The following is an 18126-nucleotide window of genomic DNA, read 5'->3' as shown; positions in this document are numbered from 1 at the left end:
AGGACTGCTAATGCATAGAGTGTCCTTCTGGAGTGATGAAAATGTTCTGAATTAGATATTAGTGATAGTTGCCCAGCTTTGAGAATAGAGTAAAAACCATCGAATGCTACTGTTTGCAGTGGTGGATTTTTATGTGTATTGTAACTCAATAAAAAGGTGATCTAATCCATGGAAAATGTGTCAATATGGCAGGCAGGTGGACTGATTTTAGACACTTTTAGGTAACTTGCCACTGCTTTTGTCCCCTCTCTCCTGCTTGCGAGTCTGCCTATTTATATTCTGTCTCTGTCCCTCTGTCTCTGTCTTTCATGTCCCTTCATTCAACTGTGGTCTGCCCTTCTTCAACTTCTCTAACAGCCTCTACTGACATTGTATGAGAGCTACTGTGGGGTAGAAATCTTGGAAGTAAGATTGCCCTCTAAGAACTAAATTTTACATCAACCAGTGGATTGAAGTGGGGATATATGAAACCATCTATAGCTCTGATCTCAACCAGGGCTCTCCTGATCTTCAAAGATATGGGGAACTTGCCCCAACTTCAGTGGCCTGAGATAGTAAAAAGCCTTTCCCAAGCTTTCTGTGGGCTTTCTTTTTTCTTTGTGGTTACCCAACTCTATTCCTGCATTTGTGGTGGTTCTCTTTGTTTGTTCCTGTATCAGAGTCCATCAAAAGATATACTTGAATAAAATATTCTGTGAACACAGTTACTCTACTAAAGATTTGAGATGTCAAAGAGGAGGGGTCACACTTTGCACTGCATAGCTTTCTGACATCCTGCTCTCCTGCCACCACTGCCAAGGCCCACTTACCACTGTATACTTTGTGGGGAGCAGCTCCTGCCAGAATGGACCATGTACTATATTGACCCTCTTTAGAATTTTAGTGAATTAAATTTAGAATGACTCTTGGGTCAGACAAAGATATTAACATGCCTAGCAATTTGTTAATCAAAAGGCAGATGGTTTAACTTAGAGGCCATTGTTTGGTTAGCTTCTGATTGCAAGTAACACAAGCCAAATTGAGCTGGTTTAGGCAAAATAAAGGAAATTTGTTACAAGGCTGTAAAAATGTATTGGTCATGACTCTTAAGTAGAACAGTGTTCTGAATCAAGTTACACCGCAATCCCCAGATATGGGAGACACAATATTCTCCTTTTTATTGTAACTACTGTGAATTAGATTAGTCATTTGCAACTAAAGAATCATGATGATACTCTTTGCAACTAAAGATAGTACTATTTGCAACTAAAGAGTCATGAAAAAGTCAGCTTTGTTTGGTTTTATTCTGCATGCAGAGGTTTGGTATGTGGTAGGCAAGATAGTGCCTGTGGTTGTAAACTCACAACCACAGAGGTAGTCACCAAGTTCTCACCCCTACCTGCCTTAATTTAAACCCCAAGAAGACTTTAATTGGTCCTAACGGCTTTTCTTTCAGTATCTTTCTCTTTCTGGAACTATGTGTTTTTCTTGCTTCTGCCTTTCTCTCTACTTGTTTCATTCTTCTCATACTAATAGTAAAAATAATAATAGCTAATATTTGTTGAGAACATATTATGTACCAGATGCTAGTCTTAAATTCTTTACATCCAGTAGATACTGTTAATGACCCCATTTTGCAATTAAGGAAACAGATTCAGAAGGGTTAAATAATTTTATCTAGATTCATATAGTTAACATATGGTGTGTTCAGAAAAAGTTCAGGTAGTCTGACTCCAGAATCCACACTCTTACCCACTCTGCTATCCTACCTTTGTTATGCCTATGGCCACCCATCATTGTTCAAATGCCTATCCTATTTTGGTGAATTTCCTTCCTTTGATGCCCTACCTCCTTAAGATAGAAGACAAAATTCACTTTTTGAGCTACCGATACAATTAGAGGGCAAGCATGGGACAAAGACTCATCCAATCAATTTTATATATGCCAGATTTATATTCTGAAGAGAGTAATATAAGGAATCAAACAGCATGTTGAAACTGTGTGTGTGTGTGTGTGTGTGTGTGTGTGTGTAGAAAATGGCAACAAAAGTGTACCAATTTCAGAGGCAACAGTGGTGAAGATTCAAGTATTCCAGTATATGGTTTCCAGTGGGGCAAGTTGTAAATGGGGCAAGTCGAGATGCCTACACAAAGCCAGTTGCCATGGGCCCTCACTGGAATCCCATGTTGTGGTTTGTATGATGTTTTGTATATACAGCTTATAAGGATGACTATGGCTCTCTAGTAGATTGAGTCCATTACTTAATGCCCCTTAATTAATTCCTTTTCTTTTCTGCCTAAACTAGTTAGAGTAAGTTTGGCTGTTAATAATTAAGAAACTTGATTGATTAAAAGGGTAGGACCATTTTTCCAAGGAGATCTGTTATGAGTTCCACTGTGTCATTTAAGATGCTTTGAATTCATATAATTGAACACCTAACTCAATCATCTTCAAAAATAAGGACCTTTTTTTCACTTTATAACAGGAATGCCAGGCTTCAGGTTGAGTTGATTAGCAGAATAATGAGATTATCATTGCCTCAGATTCTCCTGTTGTTTCTTCTTTGCAGTAACAGCTTCTTTGCAGTAATAGCTTCATTCAAGGCTGGTTTCTCTTGTGGTTGTAGCTGTTTATCTGTCTGTCTTTCTTCCTTATTCATACTTAGCTTGAGAGTCTTTTGGATGTCTCTCCCAGAAGAACAAGGAAGAACTTTTCTAAAAGTTGCAAGTAAACCTTTTGTCCTGTTTCTTTGCTTTTTAGAGAAATAGTGATTGACAATGGAGATACAAGTGTTCTTAAACCAATTCGGCCCACCCTGGAACTATAGTGAGTTCTCCAAATTATGTTGCTGCTGCTCAGTGGGAAGAGGTTGAATAGAGTCAGTCATAATGCCTACAACCCCAAAAGATGAACACCCACAAAGTTATCCATTTATAAACTGCCACTTTGTTAACTTTGAAAAATGCTTTTATAACAAGCTGTTGGGATAGGTATTACTAGGAGATCTCTATTTTAAAGATGAGGGTACTGAGATTCCAAAAAGTTAAATGACTTGCCCAAGTTTACACAGTAAGGAAGTGATTAAAGTAGTCAAATATATGCCTTCTGATTTCAAGGCCTTGTATTTTTTTTTTTTTTTTCACTTAATCATAGCTGTTCTTGGGATAACAAGAGTAAATTAAGTATTTGAAATAATTTCCAGTTATCATGCCACTATTAGAACTTCTGAGACAAATATCACTTAAACTGTTCCTGTAAGTCTTTAATAATCATTTTTTACAATTTATTAGAAATAAGAAACTCTGAAGAAGATCAAGTTCTCTATCCGCCTCTTCTGCCTAGCAAAGTAGATCTCCAGCAGGTCACCATAATTCCACACAATGAGTGGAAAAGGATTCAAGATAGCCTTGACAGGTTGACAAGAGAAGCAGCATGCCTCCGTGCAGAAAGAAAGGCAAAGAAAGAAATGCATTTGCGATCTCAAGAGGTGGTAAAACACTGGACTAATACATATGCAGTAAGTATTAACCACCCAGGAGTACACATGCACTGAAGACTTACTCTTGTTTCTTAGTACTCTTATGCTTCTTTTTATAATTTTTTTTACATGTAAAATTTCATAAAAATGCATCAAAACACACTTTCAACAGTGTTATTTAGGTATAAGTGATATACAATGAATTGGACATATTTGAAATGTACAATCCTATAATTTTGACATATGTATAAACCCCCAAAACCATCATTACTATTAGGATAATGAACATGTCCTTCACCTCAAAATTTCCTCATGATCTGTTTTATTCCCTCTCCTTCCTCCCTGCTCCTCTTCTGGATCCTTAGGTAACCACTGATCTGCTTCCTATTACAGATTTCATTCAACACAATTACTTTGAGATTCATTCATGTTGTGGGTATCAATTGTTAATTTTTATTGCTGAATAGTATTCCATTGTATGGATATACCACAGTTTGTTTATTTGGTTAGTTTTTGATGGTTGACATCAATGAAATGTTGACATTTGAGCTGTTTCTTTCCCTTTTTGGCTATTACAAACAAAGCTACTATGAACATTCATGTATAAGTCTAGGTATGGACATATACTTCCATTTCTCTTAGTAAATATCTTCATGTAGAATAGCTGTTTTTTATGATAAGTGTATATTTAACTTTGTAAGAAAATTCCAAACTGTTATCCAAAGTAGTTGTAATTTTGCATTCCCAATAGTAATCTTTGAGAGTTCTATTTCCTCTCCATTCTCAACAACACTTGGTATAGTTGGTCTTTTTAATTATAAACATTTTAATAGGTGTGAAATATCTCATTATAGTTTTAATTTGAATTTCTCTAAGTAAAAATGATATTGAATGTCTCTTCCTGAACGTATTTTCTACCAGTGTATCTTCTTTAGTGATGTATCCATTCAAATATTTTTCCCATTTAAAAATTAGTTTTATTATTGAGCTTAGATAATTTTTAAACTATATTCCAAATACAAATTCATGATTAGGTATTTGACTTGAAAATACTTTCTCCCACTCTATATCTTGACTTTTCATTTCCTTACTGTGTCTTTTGAAAAGCAAAAGTTTTTACTTTTAGTGAAGTATGGTTTATCAATTTTTCTTGTATATATCATTATTTTAGTGGCTTATCCAAGAAATATCTACCTAATCTAATATCACAAAGATTTTCTCCTATGTTTTCTTTTAGAAGTTTAAAAATTTTAGAATTCACCAAATACTTCATGTTCTCACTTATAAGTGGGAGGTAAATATTGAGTACACATGGACACAAAGAAGAGAACAGTAGACACTGGCACCTTTTTTGTTTTGTTTTGTTTTGAGATGGAGTCTTGCTCTGTTGCCCAGGCTGGAGTGCAGTGGCGTGATCTCCGCTCACTGCAAGCTCCGCCTCCCAGGTTCACGCCATTCTCCTGCCTCAGCCTCCCGAGTATGTGGGACTTCAGGTACCCGCCACAACACCCTGTTAATTTTTTGTGTTTTTTTTTAGTAGAGATAGGTTTTCACCATGTTAGCCAGGATGGTCTTGATCTCCTGACCTCATGATCAGGATTGGCCTTCCAAAGTGCTGGGATTACATGCGTGAGCCACTGCACCCAGTCGACACTGGCACCTGCTTAAGGATGGAGGAGGGTGGGAGGAAGATGACGATTGGATATTATGCTGATTACCTGGGTGACAAAATTATCTGCACACCAAATCCTCATGACATGCGATTTACCTGTGTAACAAAACTGCACATGTAACCCTTGAACCTAAAATAAAAGTTGGAAAGAAATATATATTTTTTGGTTTCCTGTATAGGTCTATGAACCATTTTAAATATATGTTTATATGCAGTGAGATATTGATTTTTTTTTGTTTTTGTGTATGAAGATCCAATTGTTCTTGCATAATTTATTGAAAATACTATTCTTTATCCACTACATTGCCTTTGCACTTTTCTTGAAAATCCACTTGCGTATATATATTCAGGCGACATTTCTGCACTATCTATTCTGTTTTATTGCTCTATTTATCTGTGTTTACTCCAATAATACACTGTCTTGATAACTGCAGATTTAATAACAGGTCTTGAAATCAGTTCCTTTTCAAAGCTGTTTTGGCTATTCTAGGTCCTTTGTACATCCTTATGATTTTTTTAATTTTAATTTTTTATTTTTAAAAAATTTTTTTGAAACGGAATCTCACTCTGTCACCTAGTCTGGAGTGCAGTGGCACGATCTTGGCTCACTGCAACCTCCACCTCCCGGATTCAAGCAGTTCTCCTGCCTCAGCGTCCTGAGTAGCTGGGACTACAGGCCCGCACCATCATGCCCGACTAATTTTTGTATTTTTAATAGAGACAGGGTTTCACCATGTTGGCCGGGATGGTCTCGAACTCCTGACCTCAAGTGATCTGCCAGCCTCAGCCTCCCCAAGTGCCTGGCTGTTATGCATTTTAGAATCTGCTTGTCAATTCATGTAAAAAAGCCAGCTGGAATTTTGACTGGGATAGTGTTGAATCTCTAGATCAATTTGGAGATAATTATATTTTGACAATATTGAATCTTCTGAACCATGAACATACTCTCTCTATTTGTTTAAGGCTTAATTTCTTTTTTCTTTTTTTTTTTTTTTGAGATGGAGTTTTGCTCTTGTTGCCCACGCTGCAGTGTAATGGCAAGGTCTTTGCTCACTGCAACCTCCGCCTTCCGGGTTCAAGCAATTCTCCTGGCTCAGCCTCCTGAGTAGCTGAAATTACAGGCATGCGCCACAATGCCTATCTAATTTTGTATTTTTAGTAAAGACGGGGTTTCTTCATGTTGGTCAGGCTGGTCTCGAACTCCCAACCTCAGGTGATCCACCAACCTCGGTCTCCCAAAGTACTGGGATTACAGGCGTGAGCCACCGTGCCCAGCCTAAGTCTTAGTTTCTGTCAGCAGTGTTTTATAGTGTTCAGTATATAGGTTTTATACATCTTTTGTTGGATTTATCCCTAAATATTTTGTATTTTTAATATTATGGTAAATGGTGTTTTTAAAAGTTTCAATCTGCTATTGTTAGCTTTAGAAATACAGTAAATGTTTCCTGTATTGATCTGGTATCCTGCAACATGGCTAATCTCACTTATTAGTTCTAGTCCCTTCTTGGTAGATTCCATCAGATTTCCTACATAGACAATCATGGCGTCAGAGAATAAAGACAGTTTTAATTCTTTTTTTTTCCCAATCTGAATGCCTATTTCTTTTTCTTGACTTACTGCACTGGCTAGAAGCTCCAATATAATATTGAATAAATGTAGTGAAGGTAGATATTCTTATTCCTGACTTTGGGGGAAAAGTACTCGTTCTTTCACCTTTAACTGTGATGCTAAGTGTATGGTTTTTGTAGATGTCCCTAATCAAGTTGAAGTTGCCTTCCGTATCGAAATTGTTCAGTGTTTTGGTTCTTTTAAAATCAGAAATGGATGTTAGACTTTTTAAAGTACTTTTTTGATGTCTATTGAGATTATCATGAGGTTCTTATTTTCTAGTCTGTTAAAATTGTGAATTACATTGATTGATTTTTTTTTTTTTTTTTTTTTTTGAGACGGAGTCTCGCTCTGTCGCCCAGGCTGGAGTGCAGTGGCCGGATCTCAGCTCACTGCAAACTCCGCCTCCCGGGTTCACGCCATTCTCCTGCCTCAGCCTCCAGAGTAGCTGGGACTACAGGCGCCCGCCACCTCGCCCGGCTAGTTTTTTGTATTTTTTAGTAGAGACGGGGTTTCACCGGGTTAGCCAGGATGGTCTCGATCTCCTGACCTTGTGATCCGCCCGTCTCGGCCTCCCAAAGTGCTGGGATTACAGGCTTGAGCCACTGCGCCCGGCCACATTGATTGATTTTTACATATTCAACCAAGCTTTCATTACTAGGATAAAACCCCATTGGTCATAATGTATTATCCTTTTGATGGATTTAATTTGCTAAAATGTTATTAATTTTTGTATCTATGTTCATGAGGGATATATTGGTCCATAGTTTTCTCGAAATATCTTTATCTAGTTTGATTATCAGAGTAGTACTGTTTACTGTTATGACGCAGGATTGCACAGAAAGCCAGAGTACTGGAAACTGTGAAGAACCAAGGCAGCTCCTCATCATTTGCCTCTTCCTCTCTCTGGAACTGCATAGTGCTTTTGCTGTGCCCTGCCCCGTGCATCTGCTAGTTTCCCTCTACCTGAGGGTTACAGTAGCCCAGTTTAGTTCCATATGCATGAATGGGAAACTTCTTTGAAATGGGGAGGTGTCCCCTGACTCCTTTTATTATCTTGCCTGGGGAGAAATGCTGGGAAAAGGTAATCCCTCCCTCCACCCTACTTTCCTCCATTGTTTGAGGCACTGAGAGGCAGGGTTATGTTTGTTTTATGATAGAATTATTAAAACTATAGATAGGCGTAAACTCAGTCTAGAGAGTTCTCACTGTTTTTTTTCTTTTTAACATTGCATGTTTCCTTACTTTGTTGCAGTATGCATTATTTATCTTTGGGAAAGGACATAGAAAACTTATAGTACCTTGCTTTAGAAATGATGGTCATAATTTATTAATTCTCTTTTTTTTTCCTCAAAAAGGGAAGAATTATATGATGACTAATATATGTAACATACGACATTCTGAAAAAGGCAAAACTATAGGGAAAGAAAACAGATCAGTGGTTGCAAGGGCCTACAGGTAGAGGGAGTGGTTGACTATAATGAGACATGATGGGATTCTTTGGGAGGATGGAACTATTTGTAAGTGACTGTATGCATTTGTAAACTCTACACTAAAAGGGCACATGTAAATTATAATATAGAAAACCTGATTTGAAAAAGGTCCCTGGTACATAAAGGGATAGGGGATGGGGATATATCCTTTTTTTTTTTTTAATACAGAAGTAGCACATATACTGCTTTAACTCTCCATGGGTATTAAAGATGAATAATAAATGATGATTCATCTTACCAGTAGCAAGACTGTCTTGCTACTAAACCCGTAGTAGTAAAAACTATGATATAGACACAGAGGTTGACAAAATAATAGGTCAGAAGAGAGAACTTAGAAACAAACCCACGTTATATATAGGAACTTGACATATGACAAAAATATCATTGCAAATAGGAAAGGAAAGGAAAGATGGGAATTCAACAACTGATACTGGGATAATTGGCATATGAAAGAGATTAAATTACATCTTAATAGTACAGAATACAGAAAAATGGATTTCAGTCAGACTAAATACCTAAATTTAAAAGGCAAAACACTAAAACTTTTAACATAAATTATAGAATATCTTCAGGATATCAAAGTAAATAAAGTTTTCTTAAGACATAGGAAATAGAACCAATAAGGAAAATGAAGACCTCATATGACATGAGGAATGGAGGCCTCAGAGTTATAGAAGAACATATAAAATATACAACTATTGGTTTTTTAAAGGAGCAAAAGTAGTAAGATATATATTTATTGTGTAACTGTAGAGAGGAACGTTGGAAGTAAACAAAAGAAACTAATAGCAGTTATCTTAGAATGAGAGGAGATTGCAGATGGGTTGGAAGGTGATATAGTTTGGATGTGTGTCCCCATTCAGATATCATATTGAAATGTAATTCCCAATGTTGGAGGTGGGGCCTGGTGGGAGGTGATTGGATCATGGGGGCAGATTTCTCATGAATGGTTTAGCACCATCCCCATTGGTACTATCCTCGAAATAGTGACTGTGTTCTCGTGAGATCTGGTCGTTTAAAAGTGTGTAGCACCTCCTTCCTCCACTCTCGTTTCTCCTCCGGCCATGACATGCCTGTTCCCCATTTGCCTTCCACCACGATTGTAAGTTTCCTGAGGCCTCTCCAGAAGCTGAGCAGATGCCAACATCATCCTTCCTGTACAGCCTACAGAACTGTGAGCTAATTAAATCTCTTTTCTTTATAAGTTACCCAGTCTCTGGTATTTCTTTATGGAAATGTGAGAACAGATTAATACAAAAGGAGAAGTTCATATGCCTCTATAATATTTTGGGATTTTGAACCATGTAATGTGTTATCTACCTAAAAGAGTCAGTCTAAAAAATAAGCTCATAAATGTAGCCTCATATTTTATTTATTAATAAAATATTATAAATACAATAAAAACAATAAAAGCTCAAATTAGAATATGTTAAATTGTAGTAAAATTAAATTGAAAAATGAAAACAAAAGATTGTGTTTGTCTTTTTACAGGGGATGAAAGAACAGAAACTTGAAGCCAAAAAAAAGCGTGATGAAGATATAGAGGCAGAAAGACAAATTCTTGATCTGGAAGAAGAAATACATAAACAAGGAAAAAGAAAAAAGGCCATCGAAAATGCAAAGCAATGTCAATTTTACCAGACAGAAAGAGTGAAAAACTTTCATGTACTACTTGGGTTTTCTTGTATTTTTATATATATTTAACATATCTATACATAATTAGGCATCATTTTCTTAAAGTACTTTAATTTTTCTTTTGTAGTCAGGACTTCTTCTTAGTAGAGTTATGAAAGAACGTGATGCCCAGGTTGAATTCCGAAAGAGTAAGATAAAATCAGATAAAAAATGGGAGGAACAATTGAAACTCAACATTGAAAAAGCTTTTAAAGAAGAACAAGAAAAAGCAGAAAAACGACACAGAGAAAGGGTGGCTCTTGCCAAAGATCATCTAAAACAGTATGTATACATAAAATACCTTTTTGTACCTTTCTCTTTTTTTTCATAATGGATGTGGCTTTTTTCTGATTATAAAAGTAATACATGCTAAAATAATTAGTCAGTAGAAAAAGTATAAAAAGGAGGTTAAAAATCACTATCACTTTCTTACCCAGAGATTGTATATTGGTTATTATTGTCATAATAATGCAACATAATACACAACCATGCAATCTAGTGGCATACAAAAAAAAAACATGTTTACTTCTCATGCATCTGGGGGTTGGCTGATCTAGGCTGGAATCAGGTAAGCAGCTTTTCTTCAAGCTGTAGGACTGGCTGGGTTTGTTTATTGTTGTGGAGAGGATTCTGATCCGCTTCATGTGTATACATTCTGAGGTTCAGGATGAAGCAGCCACATGGGGCAACTTTTCACATGGTATTGACAGAGATGCAAGAGAGCGAGCCCAAGCTTGCAAGAACACAGCTAAACCCAAAGTCAATGGACAAGAAAGTATACTTGACCTTCCATCAGTCTAAAGCAAGTCACATGGCCAGCCCCAAAAACAATAATGGAACAGAGAAGTAAACTTCCATTAAAGTGAGGCAGGAAGGGGAAGGGAGTGAATCTTTTCTGAACGATAAATCTAAACTACCATAGGAGGTTACTATTATTGTTTTGGTATATAGCCATGTAGAGTTTTTTTATGAAGGATTCATCAGGCTTATTGAAATATAATTTGCATTCAGTAAAATTCACCCTTTAAAAAGTATAGCTGCATAACTACCACTCAAATCAAGATATAGAACATTTCCATCACCCCCAAAATTTCCCTCATGCCCCTTTGCTGTATAAGTTCTATCCCCTGCTCCTAGCCTCTGGAAGTCATTGATCTAGTGATAGACTTTTTTTTCTGAACGTATATACTCACGTTTTATAAAATGACATTTGAATTAGCAATATTGCCTTATTACATGCTTTTTTCATGTACCTGCATGTCATATGTATAATTATTTATCAAAATCACATTATGTCTAAATGACACAGACATCAGTTCTCAGAATATATATATTGCCAAATTGTGTATTTTTCAATTCAGTCCTTAGTAACAAGGGAAGAAAAACCTTTGGATTTATTGTAATTTTTTTCTTTGGCAGTGTAGAGATCTAAACGTTTGTACAAGTTAGGGATAAAGCCATTGGCAGAGGGAGGCAAGTATTTGACCAGTGAATCACTTGTGTTTGAGAAATCTCTTGTTATATTGCAGCTCAGAGGTGGCAGTCAGATTTCCAGCAAGCTACCTGGCAAGTGCTAACACCTTTACAGGCTGTCTATCCTCCTATAGCCTTTGTATCTAGGCTGTGTTTGGGCCACAGCATGTTTTTTCCTTGTAGTATTTGTCAGTAGGTTAGAGATTCAAGCTGATGTAGGATTTATTTTAGTTATTTCTTTGGCATATCTTCAGTGCAGTCTCAGAAATGTTCATCAAGCTCTGATATCAGCATAAATTCCTTTATTTACTTCTCATGGTGGGCTTTGTCCTTGTGGATGGTGACCAAGTGTTACCTGTCCTCACTGTACTCTCAACTGTTCTATTTTCCTTTGAGATGTCTTGAAAATTCAGTTATGTGGATAAGACTAATGGTATAGAATTTATATTGGTTGCATTGTGGGGAATTAGGAGAGGAAGGATGTTGTGATGGTTAATATTAGATGTCAACTTGATTGGATTGAAGGATGCCTAGATGGCTGGTAAAGTATCATTTCTGGGTGTGTCTGCAAGGGTGTCACCAGAGGAGATAGATGTTTGAGTCAGTGGTCTGGGAGAAGAAGACCCACCCTCAATGTGGGTGGGAACCATCCAGTCAGCTGCCAGCACAGCTAGAACAAAGCAGGCAGAAGAAGGTGGGCTAATCTTGCTTGCTGAGCCTTCTGGCTTCCTCCGTTATCGATGCCAGATGCTTCCTTCTGCTTTTCCTGCCCTTGGACGTCAGATCCCAGGTTCTTCCATCATTAGACTCTGGGACTTGCACCAGTGGCTTGCTGGGGGCTCTCGGGCCTTTGGCCACAGACTGAAGGCTGCACTGTGAGCTTCCCTGGTTTTGAGGCTTTTGGACTCCGACTGAACACTACTGGTTTCTCTCTTCCTCAGTTTGCAGACAGCCTATTGTGGGACTTCGCCTTGTAATAGTGTGAGCTAATTCTCCCAAATAAACTCACACATACACACACACCCTCTTGGTTCTGTTTCTCTGGAGAACCCATGACTAATAGAGATGTTCAACATGTGAACCTGGGTTGCCAATTTGTTTCCAAAGTCCTACAGCTTAAATTTAATAAGAAACATTCAAGTCTGTAATTGAAAACAACATAGGAAATTATAAATGTATTATTATATATTTAAGTATATGAGTTTACAAACTTATCACCAAGCTGTATTCTGTTGAATGTTTATTCGTGTATGGGTTTTATAGAATTCAGAATGCGTGTTACTTTAAAATACTGTTAGGAATAGTGATGAACCTATAAAAAACCTCTTTAAACCAATAGAAATGGAATAATAGCACTGGCGTTTACCTGAGTTGGGAAGAGGAGCATGTAGCAGAAAAGAGATGCAAAGGAGAATTCCTTTCCCCTTTCTTGAATAAGAGTTTATTCAGGAGCAAAATTTCAAAATAGGCTATTTATTCATTCGTTAGGATATTCCTTCCTTCATTAATTCATACAACATTTATTGAACAACCTCCATTTGCCAGTCACTATTCTAGTCATTGAGAATACAAAGATGAATATGATACAATCTTCTTAAGAAGTTCATGGCTGGGCGTGGTGGCTCATGCCTCCCAATCCCGGCACTTTGGGAGGCCAAGGTGGGTTGATCACTTGAGGTCAGGAGTTCGAGACCAGCCTGACCAACATGGTGAAACCCTGTCTCTACTAAAAAAATACAAAATTAGCCAGGCATGGTGGTGCACACCTGTAATCCCAGCTAGTCAGGAGGCTGAGGCAGGCGAATTGCTTGAACCTGGGAGGTGAAGGTTGCAGTGAGCCGAGATTGTGCCATTGCGCTCCAGCCTGGGCAACAAGAGCGAAACTCCATCTCAAAAAAAAAAAAGTTCAGAATCTGGGAGCAGAGAGCACAGAAATGGAACAAATAATTAGAATATAATGATAAATATTATTTTGGCAAATATGTGTAGAGAGTGTGTGGAAGTGTGTAAAATGAGTATCTGACCCAGTCTAGAGAAGGCTTTTCAGAAGAAACTGGCTCCTGCACCTAATTGCAAAGAATAAATAGTAATAAGTCATGCTAAGAGTGGGCTGTAGAGGTATTTGAAGCACAAGTGAAGGCCCACAGTGGGATAGAATATGGTGGATTTGGAGAACTCCAAGTAGTCAAGATGGCTGTAGTATAAAAGATGAAAGATAAGGTTGGAGAGATAGGCTGGGATCAGCTCATGGTGTCTTTTGTAGATCCTGTGCCTTAAGGCCTGCCAGAATTTGGAATGACTGTCTTCTTTGGGCAAAGACCATATTTTAATTATTTTTATCACAAAGAAATGGAAATTGCAGAATACCAAAGGGCAAGTCTCTTTTTGTGTGCCCTGTTAATTGTATTACCAAGTGCTACCTTGTGGTGATTTAAAATATTTCCACACATTCTTTGATACTCCTTCCTTCAGAGGATGGAGCCCAATTTATTTCCCTCTTAAGTGTGGCTATACATAGTAACTCATTTCCAAGAAATAGAATGTGTCAGAAATAATGGTGTGTGACATCTAAGCTTAGGATACCAAAGGCATTGTGGCTTTCTCCTTGCCGTCTCCCATGGATTGCTCATTGGGGAATCTAACTGCCGTGGTGTAAGGATACTCAAGCAGATCAATGGAGAGGTCCATGTGGCAAGGACCTGACGTGTCCTGACACCAAATATGTGAAAGTGGATTCTCCAGCTTCCTTTAAGCCCTTGGATGACTACTTCTTCAACTGGCATCTTGACTACAACATTAGTTGAGAACCATCCAACTAACTCACTCTTAGGTTCCTGACTCTCAGGAATGGTATGAGATAATAAGTGTTTATTGTTTTAAGCTGTTAAGTTTTAGAGTAATTAGTTATTCAGGAATAGAAAATTGAAACACATTGCACAGCTGCTGGCCCTGTGCCTGAAAGTAAAAATTCTCACATACTTTCTAAACAATCTATAAACTCCAGACCTGGGAAGCCTATGCTACTGTGGGGCTTTGACTAGTATAAGAGTCTTTGTGTGACTCATAGCCCAGTGGGTATGATGGGGATATGACACATAAGATACCACAGTGACACCAAAATCCCAAAATAGAGGGATTTTGACCAGGAATCTTATACATAGTTATTAAAAAGAAACTTAACGTCATAGCTATAGACACTGTATAGGTCTTCTTTCTTTTTTTTTTTTGTTTTTTTGTTTTTTGAGACGGAGTCTCGCTCTGTGGCCCAGGCTGGAGTGCAGTGGCCGGATCTCAGCTCACTGCAAGCTCCGCCTCCTGGGTTTACGCTATTCTCCTGCCTCAGCCTCCCGAGTAGCTGGGACTACAGGTGCCCGCCACCTCGCCCGGCTAGTTTTTTGTATTTTTTTTAGTAGAGACGGGGTTTCACCGTGTTAGCCAGGATGGTCTCGATCTCCTGACCTCGTGATCCGCCCGTCTCGGCCTCCCAAAGTGCTGGGATTACAGGCTTGAGCCACCGCGCCCGGCCAGGTCTTCTTTCTTCTATATATAGGTAAGCCTTTCTCTAGAAACAGACACATAGACTTTGCTTAAGAAAAAAACTCACTAATTACTCTCTGTTAATCCCATCAGCTTCACACACAAAGAAAGAAAAAATGGTCATAGGATAGTTTGCATCACTTTTCCCTGGATAAAGATTATTTAGGGAAAGAGTAGAAAGAGAGAAGAGGGCTTAAGTGATCTCATCCATTTTGCAGATGTAAGTACCATCCTAAATCTGATAGGTCTAGTCTAGACCATCCCTTTGAACCCCAGCTTCACATATCCAGCTGCTTCCATGGTATCTCCATTTCAATGTCTCATAGTATCTCAAACTTAAAATGTCTACACAGAATTATTGATTTCCAGTGGCATCTTTATCCAACCAGTTTTTCAAACCAGAAATCTAAGAATTCACCTTGATTCCTCATTTTTCTTTATCTTCCACGTCAGATCTCTCAGCAATTCATTTTGATTTTTTCTCCAAAACAAATCATGAATTTAGTTTATCATATAAGATGGCAAACTTAATTGAGGAATATTGTGTGTGTTCTGACTAGTTTATCATCTAGTCCAGGCCACCCTCATATAGTTCATGGGTTATTGTATTAGACTCTTAATTGGCCTCACATTATTTATTTGCCAAATTCTTCTTTACTTATCATCCAGAGATATTTTATCAAGATGAAAATTGATCATATTATTATTCTACCTTAAGCACTTCAATGGCTTTCCATTCAACTTAAAATAAAATGGAAATTTGACATTCCCTGCAAGGCTCTGTATGATCTGGCCTGCCTACTTCTCAACCTCCTCTCCTACCATTCCGTCCTCTTAGTTATGATGCCTCCGTTACACTGATCTTCCAGGGCCTGGAGCATCTACCAAACCCTTGCTTGCCTCATGTTTTCTCTACTGTCTGCAATTTTACCCGTCCATTCTTCATCTGTGGACCTCTTACCAGCTCAGAGAGGCCTTCCTGTCTTAGAGTTCAACTTCGTTGAAAGTTATCTAAGTACCTCAATTATTTTTTAAAAAACACTACAATTTGTAATTACATTGTCTATTTATAGGCATACCTTGTTTGTGCTTTGCTTTATTGTACTTTGCAGCTATTGTGTTTTTTTTACAAATCGAAGGTTTGTGGCAACCCTGCATTGAGCGAATTTATCAGCACCATTTGTTCAGCAGCATGTCACTTTATGTCTCTGTGTCTCATTTTGGTAATTCTCGCAGTATTTCAAATTCCTCAATATTACTATATCTATTATGGTGATCTGTGATCAGTGATCTTTGATGTTACTATTGTAATGTTTTGAGGTGCCACGAACTGCACCCATATAAGATGGCAAACTTAATTGAGGAATATTGTGTGTGTTCTGACTGCTCTACCAAGCACTGTTCCCCTATCTCTCTCTCTTTCCTTGGGCCTCCTTATTCCCTGAGACACAACAATATTGAAATCAGGCCAATTAATAACCTTATAATGGCCTCTAAGTGTTCAAATGAAAGGAAGAGGTGCACACCTCTCATTTGAAGTCAAAAGCTAGAAATGATTAAGCTTAGTGAGGAAGACATGTCAAAAGCCAAAACAGGCTGAAAGCTGAATCTCTTCCACCAAACAGCCAAGCTGTGAATGCAAAGGAAAAGTTCTTGAAAGAAATTAAAAGTGCTACTCTAGCGAGCACACAAATGATAAGAAAGCCAAACAGCCTTATTGCTGATATGGAGAAAATTCTAGTGGTTTGGATAGAAGCTCAAACCAGCCCTGACATTCCCTTAAGCCAAAGCCTAATCCAGAACAAGGTCCTAACTCTCTTCAAGTCTGTGATGGCTGGAGAGGTACAGACACTGCAGAAGAAAAACTTGAAGCTAGCAGAAGTTGGTTCATGAGGTTTGAGGAAAGAAGCTGCCTCCATGACATAAATGTACAAGGTGAAGCATCAAGTGCTGATGTAAAAGCTGCAACAAGTTATCCAGAAGATTTGGCTAAAATCATTGATGAAGGTGATAATAGATTTCCAGTGTAGATGAAGCAGTCTTACATTGGAAGAAAATCCCATCTAGGACTTTCATAGCTAGAAGAGAAATCAATGCCTGGCTTCAAAGCTTCAAAGGGCAGACTGACTCACTTGTTAGCAGCTAATGTAGCTGGTGACTTTAAGCTGAAGCCAATGCTCATTTACCATTCTAAAAATCCTAGGACCCTTAAGAATTATGTTAAATCTTCTCTGCCTGGGCTCTGGAAATGGAACTACAAAGCTAAGATGACATCACTTGTGTTTACAGCAAGGCTTACTGAATATTTTAAGCCCACTATTGACATCTACGGCTCACAAAATAATATTCCTTTCAAAATATTACTGACCATTGACAATGCACCTGGTCATTGTCAGTGATCAGTAATAAGAGCTCTGATGGAGATATACAGGAGATTAATGTTGTTTTCATGGCTGTTAACATAACATCCATTCTGCAGCCCATGGATCAAGGAGTAATTTAGGCTTTCAAGTCTTACTATTAAAGAAATGCATTTCAGAAGACTATAGCTGCCATAGATAACGTTTCCTCTAATGGATCTGGGGAAAGTAAATTGAAAACCTTCTGGAAAGGATTCACCATTCCAGTTGCTATTAAGAACATTTGGGCCAGGTGCAGTGGCTCATGCCTGTAATCCCAGCACTTTGGGAGGCTGAGGTGGTTGGATCACCTGTGGTCAGGAGTTCGAGACCAGCCTGGCCAACATGGTCAAACCCTGTCTCTACTAAAAATATAAAAATTAGCCAGGCATGGTGGTGGGCATCTGTAATCCCAGCTACTCGGGAGGCTGAGGCAGGAGAATCTCTTGAACCTGGGGGGCAGAGGTTGCAGTGAACTGAGATTATGCCGTTGCACTCCAGCCTGGGCAATAAGAGTGAAACTCCATCTCAAAAAAAAAAAAAAAAAAGAACATTTGTGATTCATGGAAGAAAGTTAAAATATCAACTTTAATAAGAGTTTGGAAGAAGTTGATTTCAGCCTTCATGGATGACTTTGAGGGGTTCAAGACTTCAGTGGAGAAAGTAACTGCAGATGTGGTGTCAATAGCAAGAGAACTAGAATTAGAAGTGGAGCCTGAAGATGTGAGTGAATTGCTTCAATCTCATGATAAAACTTGAATGGATGAGAAGCTGATTCTTATGGATGAGCAAAGAAAGTGGTTTCTTGAGATG

At 38.1% G+C, this 18126-nt stretch overlaps 1 protein-coding gene across 1 annotated transcript in view; it reads left to right on the top strand.

The window, feature by feature from the left end:
- CCDC173 (coiled-coil domain containing 173) overlaps positions 1–18126 on the top strand; it is a 56957-nt gene that overhangs the window by 11022 nt on the left and 27809 nt on the right. The window contains exons 2-4 of the mRNA XM_025405414.1: positions 3270–3496; positions 9722–9895; positions 9993–10186. Coding sequence (XP_025261199.1) covers positions 3270–3496; positions 9722–9895; positions 9993–10186 — 595 coding nt within the window. The remainder of the gene's footprint in view (positions 1–3269; positions 3497–9721; positions 9896–9992; positions 10187–18126) is intronic.

Source organism: Theropithecus gelada, chromosome 12 (assembly GCF_003255815.1).
Source record: "Theropithecus gelada isolate Dixy chromosome 12, Tgel_1.0, whole genome shotgun sequence".
Lineage (NCBI taxonomy): Eukaryota > Metazoa > Chordata > Mammalia > Primates > Cercopithecidae > Theropithecus > Theropithecus gelada.
The sequence above is the reverse complement of the archived record's forward strand: the minus strand, read 5'-3'. Positions and strand labels throughout refer to the sequence as shown.